The following is a 16,840-nucleotide window of genomic DNA, read 5'->3' as shown; positions in this document are numbered from 1 at the left end:
TCCCCGCGTCCCCTGATGTCCCCACGTCCCCTGATGTCCCCAGGAGAGCAGAAGGTTTCACATGAGGAGGAGCTGCTGTGTTTTGTCCTTGTCCCCCCGTTGTCCCCCCTCGTTCCCCATTGTCCCCCCTCCTTCCAGCTCCTCATGTCCCCATTGTCCCCGTCCCTTGACGGTGTCCCCGTTGTCCCCAATGTCCCCAGGAGGAGGAGGAGGTTCCCCCCTCGTTCCCCATTGTCCCCCCTCGTTCCCCATTGTCCCCCCTCGTTCCCCATTGTCCCCCCTCGTTCCCCATTGTCCCCCCTCGTTCCCCATTGTCCCCCCTCGTTCTGGCTCCTCGTGTCCCCTGACGGTGTCCCCGTTGTCCCCAATGTCCCCAGGAGGAGGAGGTTCCCCCTCGTTCCCCATTGTCCCCCCTTGTTCTGGCTCCTCGTGTCCCCTGACGGTGTCCCCATTGTCCCCAATGTCCCCAGGAGGAGGAGGAGGTTCCCCCTTCGTTCCCCATTGTCCCCCCTCGTTCCCCATTGTCCCCCCTCGTTCTGGCTCCTCGTGTCCCCTGACGGTGTCCCCATTGTCCCCAATGTCCCCAGGAGGAGGTTCCCCCCTCGTTCCCCATTGTCCCCCCTCGTTCTGGCTCCTCGTGTCCCCTGACGGTGTCCCCAATGTCCCCAGGAGGAGGTTCCCCCTCATTCCCCATTGTCCCCCCTCCTTCCAGCTCCTCATGTCCCCATTGTCCCTGTCCCCTGACGGTGTCCCCATTGTCCCCAATGTCCCCAGGAGGAGGAAGAGGTTCCCCCTCGTTCCCCATTGTCCCCCCTCGTTCTGGCTCCTCGTGTCCCCTGACGGTGTCCCCATTGTCCCCAATGTCCCCAGGAGGAGGTTCCCCCCTCGTTCCCCATTGTCCCCCCTCGTTCTGGCTCCTCATGTCCCCATTGTCCCCGTCCCCTGACGGTGTCCCCGTTGTCCCCAATGTCCCCAGGAGGAGGTTCCCCCCTCATTCCCCATTGTCCCCCCTCCTTCCAGCTCCTCATGTCCCCATTGTCCCCGTCCCCTGACTGTGTCCCCGTTGTCCCCAATGTCCCCAGGAGGAGGAGGAGGTTCCCCCCTCGTTCCCCATTGTCCCCCCTCGTTCTGGCTCCTCATGTCCCATGACGGTGTCCCCGTTGTCCCCAATGTCCCCAGGAGGAGGAGGAGGTTCCCCCTCATTCCCCATTGTCCCCCCTCATTCCAGCTCCTCATGTCCCCATTGTCCCCATACCCTGACGGTGTCCCCGTTGTCCCCAATGTCCCCAGAAGGAGGAGGAGGTTCCCCCTCGTTCCCCATTGTCCCCCCTCCTTCTGGCTCCTCATGTCCCCATTGTCCCCAATGTCCCCAGGAGGAGGAGGAGGTTCCCCCCTCGTTCCCCATTGTCCCCCCTTGTTCTGGCTCCTCATGTCCCCATTGTCCCCGTCCCCTGACGGTGTCCCCATTGTCCCCAATGTCCCCAGGAGGAGGAGGTTCCCCCTTGTTCCCCATTGTCCCCCCTCGTTCTGGCTCCTCATGTCCCCATTGTCCCCAATGTCCCCAGGAGGAGGAGGAGGTTCCCCCTCATTCCCCATTGTCCCCCATCATTCCAGTTCCTTATGTCCCCATTGTCCCCGTCCCCTGATGGTGTCCCCTTTGTCCCCAATGTCCCCAGGAGGAGGAGGTTCCCCCTGTTCGCCATTGTCCCCCCTCGTTCTGGCTCCTCATGTCCCCGTTGTCCCCAATGTCCCCAGGAGGAGGAGGAGGTTCCCCATGAGGAGGAGCTGCTGTCCCCCCTCGTTCCCCATTGTCCCCCCTTGTTCTGGCTCCTCATGTCCCCATTGTCCCCAATGTCCCCAGGAGGAGGAGGAGGAGGTTCCCCCTTCGTTCCCCATTGTCCCCACTCATTCCAGCACCTCATGTCCCCATTGTCCCCGTCCCCTGACGGTGTCCCCATTGTCCCCAATGTCCCCAGGAGGAGGAGGAGCTTCCCCCTTCATTCTCCATTGTCCCCCCTCGTTCTGGCTCCTCGTGTCCCCTGACGATGTCCCCGTTGTCCCCAATGTCCCCAGGAGGAGGAGGAGGTTCCCCCCTCGTTCCCCATTGTCCCCCCTCATTCCAGCTCCTCATGTCCCCATTGTCCCCGTCCCCTGACGGTGTCCCCGTTGTCCCCATGTCCCCAGGAGGAGGAGGAGCTGCTGTCCCCCCTCATTCCCCATTGTCCCCCCTTGTTCTGGCTCCTCATGTCCCCGTTGTCCCCAATGTCCCCAGGAGGAGGAGGAGGTTCCCCCTTCATTCCCCATTGTCCCCCCTCGTTCTGGCTCCTCGTGTCCCCTGACGGTGTCCCCATTGTCCCCAATGTCCCCAGGAGGAGGAGGTTCCCCCTCGTTCCCCATTGTCCCCCCTCGTTCTGGCTCCTCGTGTCCCCTGACGGTGTCCCCGTTGTCCCCAATGTCCCCAGGAGGAGGAGGAGGTTCCCCCCTCGTTCCCCATTGTCCCCCCTCGTTCTGGCTCCTTGTGTCCCCTGACGGTGTCCCCATTGTCCCCAATGTCCCCAGGAGGAGGTTCCCCCCTCGTTCCCCACTGTCCCCGCTCATTCCAGCTCCTCATGTCCCCATTGTCCTCGTCCCCTGACGGTGTCCCCGTTGTCCCCAGTGTCCCCAGGAGGAGGTTCCCCCTCGTTCCCCATTGTCCCCCATCATTCCAGCTCCTCATGTCCCCATTGTCCCCATACCCTGACGGTGTCCCCATTGTCCCCAATGTCCCCAGGAGGAGGAGGAGGTTCCCCCCTCGTTCCCCATTGTCCCCCCTTGTTCTGGCTCCTCATGTCCCCGTTGTCCCCGTCCCCTGACGGTGTCGCCATTGTCCCCAATGTCCCCAGGAGGAGGAGGAGGTTCCCCCTTCATTCCCCATTGTCCCCCATCATTCCAGCTCCTCATGTCCCCATTGTCCCCATCCCCTGACGGTGTCCCCATTGTCCCCAATGTCCCCAGGAGGAGGAGGAGGTTCCCCCTCGTTCCCCATTGTCCCCCCTCGTTCTGGCTCCTCGTGTCCCCTGACGGTGTCCCCATTGTCCCCAATGTCCCCAGGAGGAGGTTCCCCCCTCGTTCCCCATTGTCCCCCCTCGTTCTGGCTCCTCATGTCCCCATTGTCCCCGTCCCCTGACGGTGTCCCCGTTGTCCCCAATGTCCCCAGGAGGAGGTTCCCCCCTCATTCCCCATTGTCCCCCCTCCTTCCAGCTCCTCATGTCCCCATTGTCCCCGTCCCCTGACTGTGTCCCCGTTGTCCCCAATGTCCCCAGGAGGAGGAGGAGGTTCCCCCCTCGTTCCCCATTGTCCCCCCTCGTTCTGGCTCCTCATGTCCCATGACGGTGTCCCCGTTGTCCCCAATGTCCCCAGGAGGAGGAGGAGGTTCCCCCTCATTCCCCATTGTCCCCCCTCATTCCAGCTCCTCATGTCCCCATTGTCCCCATACCCTGACGGTGTCCCCGTTGTCCCCAATGTCCCCAGAAGGAGGAGGAGGTTCCCCCTCGTTCCCCATTGTCCCCCCTCCTTCTGGCTCCTCATGTCCCCATTGTCCCCAATGTCCCCAGGAGGAGGAGGAGGTTCCCCCCTCGTTCCCCATTGTCCCCCCTTGTTCTGGCTCCTCATGTCCCCATTGTCCCCGTCCCCTGACGGTGTCCCCATTGTCCCCAATGTCCCCAGGAGGAGGAGGTTCCCCCTTGTTCCCCATTGTCCCCCCTCGTTCTGGCTCCTCATGTCCCCATTGTCCCCAATGTCCCCAGGAGGAGGAGGAGGTTCCCCCTCATTCCCCATTGTCCCCCATCATTCCAGTTCCTTATGTCCCCATTGTCCCCGTCCCCTGATGGTGTCCCCTTTGTCCCCAATGTCCCCAGGAGGAGGAGGTTCCCCCTGTTCGCCATTGTCCCCCCTCGTTCTGGCTCCTCATGTCCCCGTTGTCCCCAATGTCCCCAGGAGGAGGAGGAGGTTCCCCATGAGGAGGAGCTGCTGTCCCCCCTCGTTCCCCATTGTCCCCCCTTGTTCTGGCTCCTCATGTCCCCATTGTCCCCAATGTCCCCAGGAGGAGGAGGAGGAGGTTCCCCCTTCGTTCCCCATTGTCCCCACTCATTCCAGCACCTCATGTCCCCATTGTCCCCGTCCCCTGACGGTGTCCCCATTGTCCCCAATGTCCCCAGGAGGAGGAGGAGCTTCCCCCTTCATTCCCCATTGTCCCCCCTCGTTCTGGCTCCTCGTGTCCCCTGACGATGTCCCCGTTGTCCCCAATGTCCCCAGGAGGAGGAGGAGGTTCCCCCCTCGTTCCCCATTGTCCCCCCTCATTCCAGCTCCTCATGTCCCCATTGTCCCCGTCCCCTGACGGTGTCCCCGTTGTCCCCATGTCCCCAGGAGGAGGAGGAGCTGCTGTCCCCCCTCATTCCCCATTGTCCCCCCTTGTTCTGGCTCCTCATGTCCCCGTTGTCCCCAATGTCCCCAGGAGGAGGAGGAGGTTCCCCCTTCATTCCCCATTGTCCCCCCTCGTTCTGGCTCCTCGTGTCCCCTGACGGTGTCCCCATTGTCCCCAATGTCCCCAGGAGGAGGAGGTTCCCCCTCGTTCCCCATTGTCCCCCCTCGTTCTGGCTCCTCGTGTCCCCTGACGGTGTCCCCGTTGTCCCCAATGTCCCCAGGAGGAGGAGGAGGTTCCCCCCTCGTTCCCCATTGTCCCCCCTCGTTCTGGCTCCTTGTGTCCCCTGACGGTGTCCCCATTGTCCCCAATGTCCCCAGGAGGAGGTTCCCCCCTCGTTCCCCACTGTCCCCGCTCATTCCAGCTCCTCATGTCCCCATTGTCCTCGTCCCCTGACGGTGTCCCCGTTGTCCCCAGTGTCCCCAGGAGGAGGTTCCCCCTCGTTCCCCATTGTCCCCCATCATTCCAGCTCCTCATGTCCCCATTGTCCCCATACCCTGACGGTGTCCCCATTGTCCCCAATGTCCCCAGGAGGAGGAGGAGGTTCCCCCCTCGTTCCCCATTGTCCCCCCTTGTTCTGGCTCCTCGTGTCCCCTGACGGTGTCCCCATTGTCCCCAATGTCCCCAGGAGGAGGAGGAGGTTCCCCATGAGGAGGAGGTTCCCCCCTCGTTCCCCATTGTCCCCCCTTGTTCTGGCTCCTCATGTCCCCGTTGTCCCCGTCCCCTGACGGTGTCGCCATTGTCCCCAATGTCCCCAGGAGGAGGAGGAGGTTCCCCCTTCATTCCCCATTGTCCCCCATCATTCCAGCTCCTCATGTCCCCATTGTCCCCATCCCCTGACGGTGTCCCCATTGTCCCCAATGTCCCCAGGAGGAGGAGGAGGTTCCCCCTCGTTCCCCATTGTCCCCCCTCGTTCTGGCTCCTTGTGTCCCCGTTGTCCCCAATGTCCCCAGGAGGAGGAGGAGGTTCCCCCTTCATTCCCCATTGTCCCCCATCATTCCAGCTCCTCATGTCCCCATTGTCCCCATCCCCTGACGGTGTCCCCATTGTCCCCAATGTCCCCAGGAGGAGGAGGAGGTTCCCCCTCGTTCCCCATTGTCCCCCCTCGTTCTGGCTCCTTGTGTCCCCTGACGGTGTCCCCAATGTCCCCAGGAGGAGGAGGAGGTTCCCCCTTCGTTCCCCATTGTCCCCCCTTGTTCTGGCTCCTCATGTCCCCATTGTCCCCGTCCCCTGATGGCGTCCCCATTGTCCCCAATGTCCCCAGGAGGAGGAGGTTCCCCCTTGTTCCCCATTGTCCCCCCTTGTTCTGGCTCCTCGTGTCCCCTGACGGTGTCCCCATTGTCCCAATGTCCCCAGGAGGAGGAGGAGGTTCCCCATGAGGAGGAGCTGCTGTCCCCCCTCGTTCCCCATTGTCCCCCCTTGTTCTGGCTCCTCATGTCCCCGTTGTCCCCGTCCCCTGACGGTGTCGCCATTGTCCCCAATGTCCCCAGGAGGAGGAGGAGGTTCGCCCCTCGTTCCCCATTGTCCCCCCTCGTTCTGGCTCCTCATGTCCCCGTTGTCCCCAATGTCCCCAGGAGGAGGAGGAGGTTCCCCATGAGGAGGAGCTGCTGTCCCCCCCTCGTTCCCCATTGTCCCCCCTTGTTCTGGCTCCTCATGTCCCCATTGTCCCCAATGTCCCCAGGAGGAGGAGGTTCCCCCTCATTCCCCATTGTCCCCCATCATTCCAGCTCCTCATGTCCCCATTGTCCCCGTCCCCTGATGGTGTCCCCTTTGTCCCCAATGTCCCCAGGAGGAGGAGGTTCCCCCTCGTTCCCCATTGTCCCCCCTCGTTCTGGCTCCTCGTGTCCCCTGACGGTGTCCCCATTGTCCCCAATGTCCCCAGGAGGAGGAGGAGGTTCCCCCTCGTTCCCCATTGTCCCCCCTTGTTCTGGCTCCTCATGTCCCCATTGTCCTCGTCCCCTGACGGTGTCCCCATTGTCCCCAATGTCCCCAGGAGGAGGAGGTTCCCCCTTCGTTCCCCATTGTCCCCACTCATTCCAGCACCTCATGTCCCCATTGTTCCCGTCCCTTGACGGTGTCCCCGTTGTCCCCATGTCCCCAGGAGGAGGAGGAGGAGGTTCCCCCTTCGTTCCCCATTGTCCCCCCTTGTTCTGGCTCCTCATGTCCCCATTGTCCCCGTCCCCTGACGGTGTCCCCATTGTCCCCAATGTCCCCAGGAGGAGGAGGAGGTTCCCCCTCGTTCCCCATTGTCCCCCCTCATTCCAGCTCCTCATGTCCCCATTGTCCCCGTCCCCTGATGGTGTCCCCATTGTCCCCAATGTCCCCAGGAGGAGGAGGAGGAGGTTCCCCCTTCATTCCCCATTGTCCCCCCTTGTTCTGGCTCCTCGTGTCCCCTGACGGTGTCCCCATTGTCCCCAATGTCCCCAGGAGGAGGAGGAGGTTCCCCCTTCGTTCCCCATTGTCCCCCCTTGTTCTGGCTCCTCATGTCCCATGACGGTGTCCCCATTGTCCCAATGTCCCCAGGAGGAGGTTCCCCCTCGTTCCCCATTGTCCCCCCTCGTTCTGGCTCCTCGTGTCCCCTGACGGTGTCCCCATTGTCCCCAATGTCCCCAGGAGGAGGTTCCCCCCTCGTTCCCCATTGTCCCCTCTCCTTCCAGCTCCTCATGTCCCCATTGTCCCCGTCCCCTGACGGTGTCCCCATTGTCCCCATGTCCCCAGGAGGAGGAGGAGGTTCCCCCTCGTTCCCCATTGTCCCCCCTTGTTCTGGCTCCTCATGTCCCCATTGTCCCCAATGTCCCCAGGGGGAGGAGGAGGTTCCCCACGAGGAGGAGCTGCTGTCCCCCCTCATTCCCCATTGTCCCCCCTTGTTCTGGCTCCTCGTGTCCCCTGACGGTGTCCCCGTTGTCCCCAGTGTCCCCAGGAGGAGGAGGAGGTTCCCCCTTCGTTCCCCACTGTCCCCCCTCGTTCTGGCTCCTCATGTCCCCATTGTCCCCGTCCCCTGACGGTGTCCCCATTGTCCCCATGTCCCCAGGAGGAGGAGGAGGTTCCCCACGAGGAGGAGCTGCTCCGCAACCCCTTCTCGGTGCGCTGTTGGCTCCGCTACGCGCAGGCCCGGGGGACGGGGCCGCGGCACCGCCTCAACATGCTCTACGAGAGGGCCCTGCGGCAGCTGCCCGGCAGGTGACATGGGGACATGGGGACAATGGGGACTATGGGGGGACAGGGGCGCTGCAGGGGGACACAGGACAGCAGGGACATGGGGACGTTGGGGACACCAGGGGACAGTTCTACGAGAGGGCTCTGCGGCAGCTGCCCGGCAGGTGACATGGGGACATGGGGACACTGGGACATTGGGGACAATGGGGACTATGGGGGGACAGGGCCACTGCAGGGGGACACAGGACAGCAGGGACATGGGGACGTTGGGGACACCAGGGGACAGGGACAGGTCTATGAGAGGGCCCTGCGGCAGCTGCCCGGCAGGTGACAGGGGGACAATGGGGACACAGGGGACAGCAGGGACATGGGGACACCAGGGGACAGGGACAGCTCTACGAGAGGGCCCTGCGGCAGCTGCCCGGCAGGTGACATGGGGACACTGGGAGGACAGCAGGGACATGGGGACATTGGGGACAGTGGGGGGACAGGGGCACTGCAGGGGGACACAGGACAGCAGGGACATGGTGACATGGGGACAGTGGGGGGACAGGGGCACTGCAGGGGGACAGGGGATGGCAGGGACATGGGGACGTTGGGGACACCAGGGGACAGGGACAGCTCTACGAGAGGGCCCTGCGGCAGCTGCCCGGCAGGTGACATGGGGACATTGGGGACACTGGGGGGACAGGGGGGTCTGCAGGGGGGACACAGGACAGCAGGGACATGGGGACGTTGGGGACACCAGGGGACAGCTCTATGAGAGGGCTCTGCGGCAGCTGCCCGGCAGGTGACATGGGGACACTGGGACATTGGGGACACTGGGGACAATGGGAGGACAGGGGCACTGCAGGGGGACAGGGGATGGCAGGGACATGGGGACGTTGGGGACACCAGGGGACAGGGACAGCTCTATGAGGGCCCTGCGGGAGCTGCCTGGAAGGTGACACTGGGGACACTGGGGGGACAGCAGGGACATGGGGACATTGGGGACAGTGGGGGGACAGGGACACTGCAGGGGGACAGGGGATGGCAGGGACATGGGGACGTTGGGGACACCAGGGGACAGGGACAGCTCTATGAGAGGGCCCTGTGGCAGCTGCCTGGAAGGTGACATGGGGACACTGGGGACATTGGGGGGACATGGGGACATCGGGGGGACAGCAGGGACATGGGGACACCAGGGGACAGGGACAGCTCTACGAGAGGGCCCTGCAGGAGCTGCTCGGCAGGTGACATGGGGACACTGGGGACAATGGGGGGACAGGGGCACTGCAGGGGGACAGGGGATGGCAGGGACATGGGGACGTTGGGGGCACCAGGGGACAGGGACAGCTCTACGAGAGGGCCCTGCGGCAGCTGCCTGGCAGGTGACATGGGGACATCGTGGGGACAGCAGGGACATGGGGACACTGGGGGGCATGGGGACATCGGGGGGACAGCAGGGACATGGGGACGCCAGGGGACAGGGACAGCTCTATGAGAGGGCCCTGCAGGAGCTGCCTGGAAGGTGACATGGGGACATTGGGGACAATGGGGGGACAGGGGCACTGCAGGGGGACAGGGGATGACAGGGACATGGGGACGTTGGGGACACCAGGGGACAGGGACAGCTCTATGAGAGGGCCCTGCGGCAGCTGCCTGGCAGGTGACATGGGGACACTGGGGGGACAGCAGGGACATGGGGACATTGGGGGGACAGGGGCGCTGCAGGGGGACACAGGACAGCAGGGACATGGGGACGTTGGGGACACCAGGGGACAGTTCTATGAGAGGGCTCTGTGGCAGCTGCCCGGCAGGTACATGGGGACACTGGGGACATTGGGGACATTGGGGGGACATGGGGACATCGGGGGGACAGCAGGGACATGGGGACACCAGGGGACAAGGACAGCTCTATGAGAGGGCCCTGTGGCAGCTGCCCGGCAGGTGACATGGGGACATGGGGACACTGGGACATTGGGGACAATGGGGGGACAGGGGCACTGCAGGGGCACAGGGGATGGCAGGGACATGGGGACGTTGGGGACACCAGGGGACAGGGACAGCTCTATGAGAGGGAGGTGGGAGGTGCAAGGGGTGACAGGAGGTGACGGTGACACAGGAGGTGACGGTGACACCGGTGTCCCCGCTTACAAGCTGTGGTACCGCTACCTGCGGCTGTGGGAGGTGCCAGGGGTGATGTGGGGTGACAGGTGTCACAGGAGGTGACGGTGACACCGGTGTCCCCAGTTACAAGCTGTGGTACCATTACCTGTGGCTGTGGGAGGTGCCAGGGGTGATGTGGGGTGACAGGTGTCACAGGAGGTGACAATGACACTGGTGTCCCCAGTTACAATCTCTGGTACTGGTACCTGTGGCTGTGGGAGGTGCAAGGGGTGACAGGAGGTGACGGTGACACAGGAGGTGATGGTGACACCTGTGTCCCCAGTTACAATCTCTGGTACTGGTACCTGTGGCTGTGGGAGGTGGCAGGGGTGATGTGGGGTGACAGGAGGTGACGGTGACACAGGAGGTGTTGGTGACACCGGTATCCCCAGTTACAAGCTGTGGTACCGGTACCTGTGGCTGTGGGAGGTGCCAGGGGTGATGTGGTGTGTCAGGGGGTGACAGGTGTCACAGGAGGTGACAATGACACCGGTGTCCCCAGTTACAAGCTGTGGTACTGGTACCTGTGGCTGTGGGAGGTGCAAGGGGTGACAGGAGGTAACGTTGACACAGGAGGTGATGGTGACACCTGTGTCCCCAGTTGCAATCTCTGGTACTGGTACCTGTGGCTGTGGGAGGTGACAGGGGTGATGTGGGGTGACAGGAGGTGACGGTGACACCGGTGTCCCCACTTACAAGCTGTGGTACCGGTACCTGCGGCTGTTGGAGGTGCCAGGGGTGATGTGGGGTGACAAGGGGTGACGGTGACGCCGGTGTCCCCGCTTACAAGCTGTGGTACCGGTACCTGTGGCTGTGGGAGGTGCCAGGGGTGATGTGGGGTGACAGGTGTCACAGGAGGTGACGGTGACACCGGTGTCCCCAGTTACAAGCTGTGGTACTGGTACCTGTGGCTGTGGGAGGTGACAGGGGTGTTGTGGGGTGACAAGGGGTGATGGTGACACCGGTGTCCCCAGTTACAATCTCTGGTACTGGTACCTGCGGCTGTGGGAGGTGCCAGGGGTGATGTGGGGTGACAGGTGTCACAGGAGGTGACGGTGACACCGGTGTCCCCAGTTACAAGCTGTGGTACCGGTACCTGCGGCTGCGGCGGCTCCAGGTCAAAGGTCGCTGCCCCACGGACCCGGCGTTCGAAGAGGCCAACGCCGTCCACGAGAGGGCGCTCGTCTTCATGCACAAGGTGGGGACATTGGGGACACTGGGGACATTGGGGACAATGGGGACATTGGGGACATTGGGGACACGGGGGGACGTTGGGGACAATGGGGACATTGGGGACATTGGGGACACGGGGGGACGTTGGGGGCGGGGGGACGGGACATGGGGACACAGCCTTGAGGGCTGGAGGGGACATGGGGGCAGGGAGGTGGGGAGGGGACATGGGGACACTAGGGGACACACTGCCCCACAACTGCCCCCCAGCACCATAACTGCCACCCTAACCCCACAACTGCCCCACAACTGCCCCACAACTGCCCCACAGCTGCCCCACAACTGCCCCACAACTGCCTCACCAGCCCCGCGGCTGCCCCACAGCTGCCCCCCCAACCCTGCGACTGCCCCACAACTGCCCCCCCAGCCCCATAACTGCCCCCCCAACCCCATGACTGCCCCACAACTGCCCCCCCAACCCCATGACTGCCCCACAACTGCCCCCAGCCCCACAGCTGCCCCCCAACCCCATGACCGCCCCACAACTGCCCCTCAGCCCCACAACTGCCCCCCCAACCCCATGACTGCCCCACAACTGCCCCCCCAACCCCATGACTGCCCCACAACTGCCCCCCAGCCCCACAGCTGCCCCCCCAACCCCATGACTACCCCACGACTGCCCCACAACTGCCCCCAGCCCCACAGCTGCCCCCCCAACCCTATGACTGCCCCACAACTGCCCCCTCAACCCCATGACTACCCCACGACTGCCCCACAACTGCCCCCAGCCCCACAGCTGCCCCCCCAACCCCATGACTGCCCCACAGCTGCCCCCCCAACCCCATGACTGCCCCACAACTGCCCCCCAGCCCCACAGCTGCCCCCCCAACCCCATGACAGCCCCACAACTGCCCCCCAGCCCCACAACTGCCCCCCAACCCAATGACAGCCCCACAGCTGCCCCCCCAACCCCATGACTGCCCCACAACTGCCCCCCAGCCCCACAGCTGCCCCCCCAACCCCATGACTGCCCCACAGCTGCGCCCCCAACCCCATGACTGCCCCACTGCTGCCCCCCCAACCCAATGACAGCCCCACAGCTGCCCCCCCAACCCTATGACTGCCCCACAACTGCCCCCAGCCCCACAGCTGCCCCCCCAACCCTATGACAGCCCCACAGCTGCCCCCCCAACCCTATGACTGCCCCACAACTGCCCCCAGCCCCACAGCTGCCCCCCCAACCCTATGACAGCCCCACAGCTGCCCCCCCAACCCCATGACTGCCCCACAGCTGCCCCCCAGCCCCACAGCTGCCCCCCCCAACACCATAATTGCCCCACAACTGCCCCCCAACCCCATGACTGCCCCACAACTGCCCCCCAGCCCCACAGCTGCCCCCCAACCCTATGACTGCCCCACAACTGCCCCCCAGCCCCACAGCTGCCCCCCAACCTATGACTGCCCCACAACTGCCCCCCAGCCCCACAGCTGCCCCCCCAACCCCATAACTGCCCCACAATTGCCCCCCAACCCCATGACTGCCCCACAACTGCCCCCCAGCCCCACAGCTGCCCCCCCAACCCTATGACTGCCCCACAACTGCCCCCTCAACCCTATGACTACCCCACGACTGCCCCACAACTGCCCCCAGCCCCACAGCTGCCCCCTCAACCCCATGACTGCCCCACAGCTTCCCCCCCAGCCCCACAGCTGCCCCCCCAACCCTATGACTGCCCCACAACTGCCCCACATCTGCCCCACAACTGCCCCCCCAACCCCATGACTGTCCCATAACTGTACCCACAGCTGCCCCACAACCCCCCCATAACAATTGCACTCCAACCCCCCCCAGCCCCATATTCCCCCCCTCAACTGCCCCTCCAGCCCCACAGTGACCACCCCAGCCCCATAGCTCTCTCCCCAGCCCCATAAGTGTCCCGTGTTCCCAGATGCCGCAGATCTGTTTGCACCACTGCCCATCCTGGGTGACACGGATGTGTCACTGTCCCCGTGTGTCACCCTCTAGCCCCATAACTCACCCCCCAGCCCCATAGATGTCCCCAGATGCCGCGGATCTGGCTGGATCACCGGGTGACACTGGTGTCATTGTCCCTGTCCCCAGATGCCACGGATCTGGCTGGATTACTGTCAGTTCCTGGTGTTGCGGGGCCGGGTGACGCTGGTGACGCTGTTGTCACTGTCATTGTCCCCAGATGCTGCAGATCTGGCTGGATTACTGTCAGTTCCTGGTGTCGCGGGGCCGGGTGACACTGGTGACGCTGTTGTCACTGTCATTGTCCCCAGATGCCGCGGATCTGGCTGGATTACTGTCAGTTCCTGGTGTCGCAGGGCCGGGTGACGCTGTTGTCACTGTCTCTGTCCCCAGATGCCACGGATCTGGCTGGATTACTGTCAGTTCCTTGTGTCGCAGGGCCGGGTGACACTGGTGACGCTGTTGTCACTGTCATTGTCCCCAGATGTCGTGGATCTGGCTGGATTACTGTCAGTTTCTGGTGTTGCAGGGCCGGGTGACGCTGGTGACGCTGTTGTCACTGTCATTGTCCCCAGATGCCGCGGATCTGGCTGGATTACTGTCAGTTCCTGGTGTCGCAGGGCCGGGTGACACTGGTGACACTGTTGTCAGTGTCATTGTCCCCAGATGCCGCGGATCTGGCTGGATTACTGTCAGTTCCTGGTGTCGCAGGGCCGGGTGACACTGGTGACACTGTTGTCAGTGTCATTGTCCCCAGATGCCGCGGATCTGGCTGGATTACTGTCAGTTCCTGGTGTCGCAGGGCCGGGTGACACTGGTGACGCTGTTGTCACTGTCATTGTCCCCAGATGCCGCGATCTGGCTGGATTACTGTCAGTTCCTGGTGTCGCAGGGCCGGGTGACACTGGTGACGCTGTTGTCGTTGTCATTGTCCCCAGATGCCGCGGATCTGGCTGGATTACTGTCAGTTCCTGGTGTCGCAGGGCCGGGTGACACTGGTGACGCTGTTGTCACTGTCATTGTCCCCAGATGCCGCGGATCTGGCTGGATTACTGTCAGTTCCTGGTGTCGCAGGGCCGGGTGACACTGGTGACGCTGTTGTCACTGTCATTGTCCCCAGATGCCGCGGATCTGGCTGGATTACTGTCAGTTCCTGGTGTCGCAGGGCCGGGTGACACTGGTGACACTGTTGTCAGTGTCATTGTCCCCAGATGCCGCGGATCTGGCTGGATTATTGTCAGTTCCTGGTGTCGCAGGGCCGGGTGACACTGGTGACGCTGTTGTCACTGTCATTGTCCCCAGATGCCGCGGATCTGGCTGGATTACTGTCAGTTCCTGGTGTCGCAGGGCCGGGTGACACTGGTGACGCTGTTGTCACTGTCATTGTCCCCAGATGCCGCGGATCTGGCTGGATTACTGTCAGTTCCTGGTGTCGCAGGGCCGGGTGACACTGGTGACGCTGTTGTCACTGTCATTGTCCCCAGATGCCGCGGATCTGGCTGGATTACTGTCAGTTCCTGGTGTCGCAGGGCCGGGTGACGCTGGTGACGCTGTTGTCACTGTCATTGTCCCCAGATGCCGCGGATCTGGCTGGATTACTGTCAGTTCCTGGTGTCGCAGGGCCGGGTGACACTGGTGACGCTGTTGTCACTGTCATTGTCCCCAGATGCCGCAGATCTGGCTGGATTACTGTCAGTTCCTGGTGTCGCAGGGCCGGGTGACACTGGTGACGCTGTTGTCACTGTCATTGTCCCCAGATGCCGCGGATCTGGCTGGATTACTGTCAGTTCCTGGTGTTGCGGGGCCGGGTGACGCTGGTGACGCTGTTGTCACTGTTATTGTCCCCAGATGCTGCAGATCTGGCTGGATTACTGTCAGTTCCTGGTGTTGCAGGGCCGGGTGACGCTGTTGTCACTGTCATTGTCCCCAGATACCGCGGATCTGGCTGTATTATTGTCATTTCCTGGTGTCGCACGGCCGGGTGACACTGGTGACGCTGTTGTCACTGTCATTGTCCCCAGATGCCGCGGATCTGGCTGGATTACTGTCAGTTCCTGGTGTTGCAGGGCCGGGTGACGCTGGTGACGCTGTTGTCGTTGTCCCCAGATGCCGCGGATCTGGCTGGATTACTGTCAGTTCCTGGTGTCGCAGGGCCGGGTGACGCTGGTGACGCTGTTGTCACTGTCATTGTCCCCAGATGCCGCGGATCTGGCTGGATTACTGTCAGTTCCTGGTGTTGCGGGGCCGGGTGACGCTGGTGACGCTGTTGTCACTGTTATTGTCCCCAGATGCTGCAGATCTGGCTGGATTACTGTCAGTTCCTGGTGTTGCAGGGCCGGGTGACGCTGTTGTCACTGTCATTGTCCCCAGATACCGCGGATCTGGCTGTATTATTGTCATTTCCTGGTGTCGCACGGCCGGGTGACACTGGTGACGCTGTTGTCACTGTCATTGTCCCCAGATGCCGCGGATCTGGCTGGATTACTGTCAGTTCCTGGTGTTGCAGGGCCGGGTGACGCTGGTGACGCTGTTGTCGTTGTCGTTGTCCCCAGATGCCGCGGATCTGGCTGGATTACTGTCAGTTCCTGGTGTCGCAGGGCCGGGTGACGCGCACCCGGCGCACATTCGACCGGGCGCTGCGGGCGCTGCCCGTCACCCAGCACCACCGGCTCTGGCCGCCGTTCCTCAGCTTCGTGCGCAGCCACCCCCTGCCCGAGACCGCCCTGCGCGTCTTCCGCAGATACCTCAAGGTGACAGTGGGGACAATGGGGACGGTGGGGGCAACGGGCACAGTGGGGGCAATGGGAACAATGGGGACAGTGGGGGCAATGAGGACCTCGGGGGTGGTGGGGATGGTGGGGACAATGGGGGCAATGGGGACAATGGGGACAATGGGGACGGTGGAGGCAACGGCTACAGTCAGGGCAACGGGGACAGTGGGGGCAATGAGGACCACGGGAGTGGTGGGGACAGTGGGGACAACGGGGACAGAGGGGGCAATGGGGACAATGGGGACAGTGGGGGCGGTGGGGGCAACGGGGACAGTGGGGGCAATGAGGACCACGGGGGTGGTGGGGACAGTGGGGGCAGTGGGGGCAATGGGGATGGTGGGGGCAATGGAGACAGAGGGGGCAATGGGCATGGTGGGGATAATGGGGACGGTGGGGGCAACGGGGGCAATGGGTACAGTGAGGGCAACGGGGACAGTGGGGACAATGAGGACCACAGGGATGGTGGGGACATCAGGGACATGGGGGCAATGGGGGCAATGGGGACGGTGGGGGCAATGGGGACGGTGGGGGCAATGGGGATGGTGGGGGCAATGGGGACGGTGGGGCAATGGGGACGGTGGGGACAATGGGGACGGTGAGGGCAACAGGGGCAATGGGTACAGTGAGGGCAACGGGGACAGTGGGGGCAATGAGGACCACGGGGGTGGTGGGGACAGTGGGGGCAATGGGGGCAATGGGGATGGTGGGGAAATGGTGATGGTGGGGACAATGGGGATGGTGGGGGCAACGGGGGCAATGGGTACAGTGAGGGCAACGGGGACAGTGGGGACAATGAGGACCACGGGGATGGTGGGGACATCAGGGACGGTGGGGGCAATGGGGGCAACGGGGATGGTGGGGGCAACGGGGATGGTGGGGCAATGGGGACAATGGGGGACGGTGGGGGCAATGGGGACGGTGGGGGCAATGGGGACGGTGGGGGCAATGGGGATGGTGGGGGCAATGGGGATGGTGGGGACAATGGGGACGGTGGGGGCAACGGGGACAGTGGGGGCAATGAGGACCACAGGAGTGGTGGGGACAGAGGGGGCGGTGGGGGCAACGGGGGCAACGGGGACAGTGGGGGCAACGGGGACAGTGGGGGCAATGAGGACCACGGGGGTGGTGGGACAGAGGGGGCAA

The 16,840-nt window shown here is 63.5% G+C and overlaps 1 protein-coding gene across 1 annotated transcript in view; it reads left to right on the top strand.

Moving 5' to 3' along the window:
* Nucleotides 1-16,840, top strand: part of XAB2 (XPA binding protein 2) — an 85,407-nt gene that overhangs the window by 1,885 nt on the left and 66,682 nt on the right. The window contains exons 2-4 of the mRNA XM_065043796.1: nucleotides 7,491-7,639; nucleotides 10,838-10,961; nucleotides 15,479-15,676. Of these exons, the coding sequence (XP_064899868.1) occupies nucleotides 7,491-7,639; nucleotides 10,838-10,961; nucleotides 15,479-15,676 (471 nt within the window). The remainder of the gene's footprint in view (nucleotides 1-7,490; nucleotides 7,640-10,837; nucleotides 10,962-15,478; nucleotides 15,677-16,840) is intronic.

Source organism: Columba livia, chromosome 30, assembly GCF_036013475.1.
Source record: "Columba livia isolate bColLiv1 breed racing homer chromosome 30, bColLiv1.pat.W.v2, whole genome shotgun sequence".
Lineage (NCBI taxonomy): Eukaryota > Metazoa > Chordata > Aves > Columbiformes > Columbidae > Columba > Columba livia.
The sequence above is the reverse complement of the archived record's forward strand: the minus strand, read 5'-3'. Positions and strand labels throughout refer to the sequence as shown.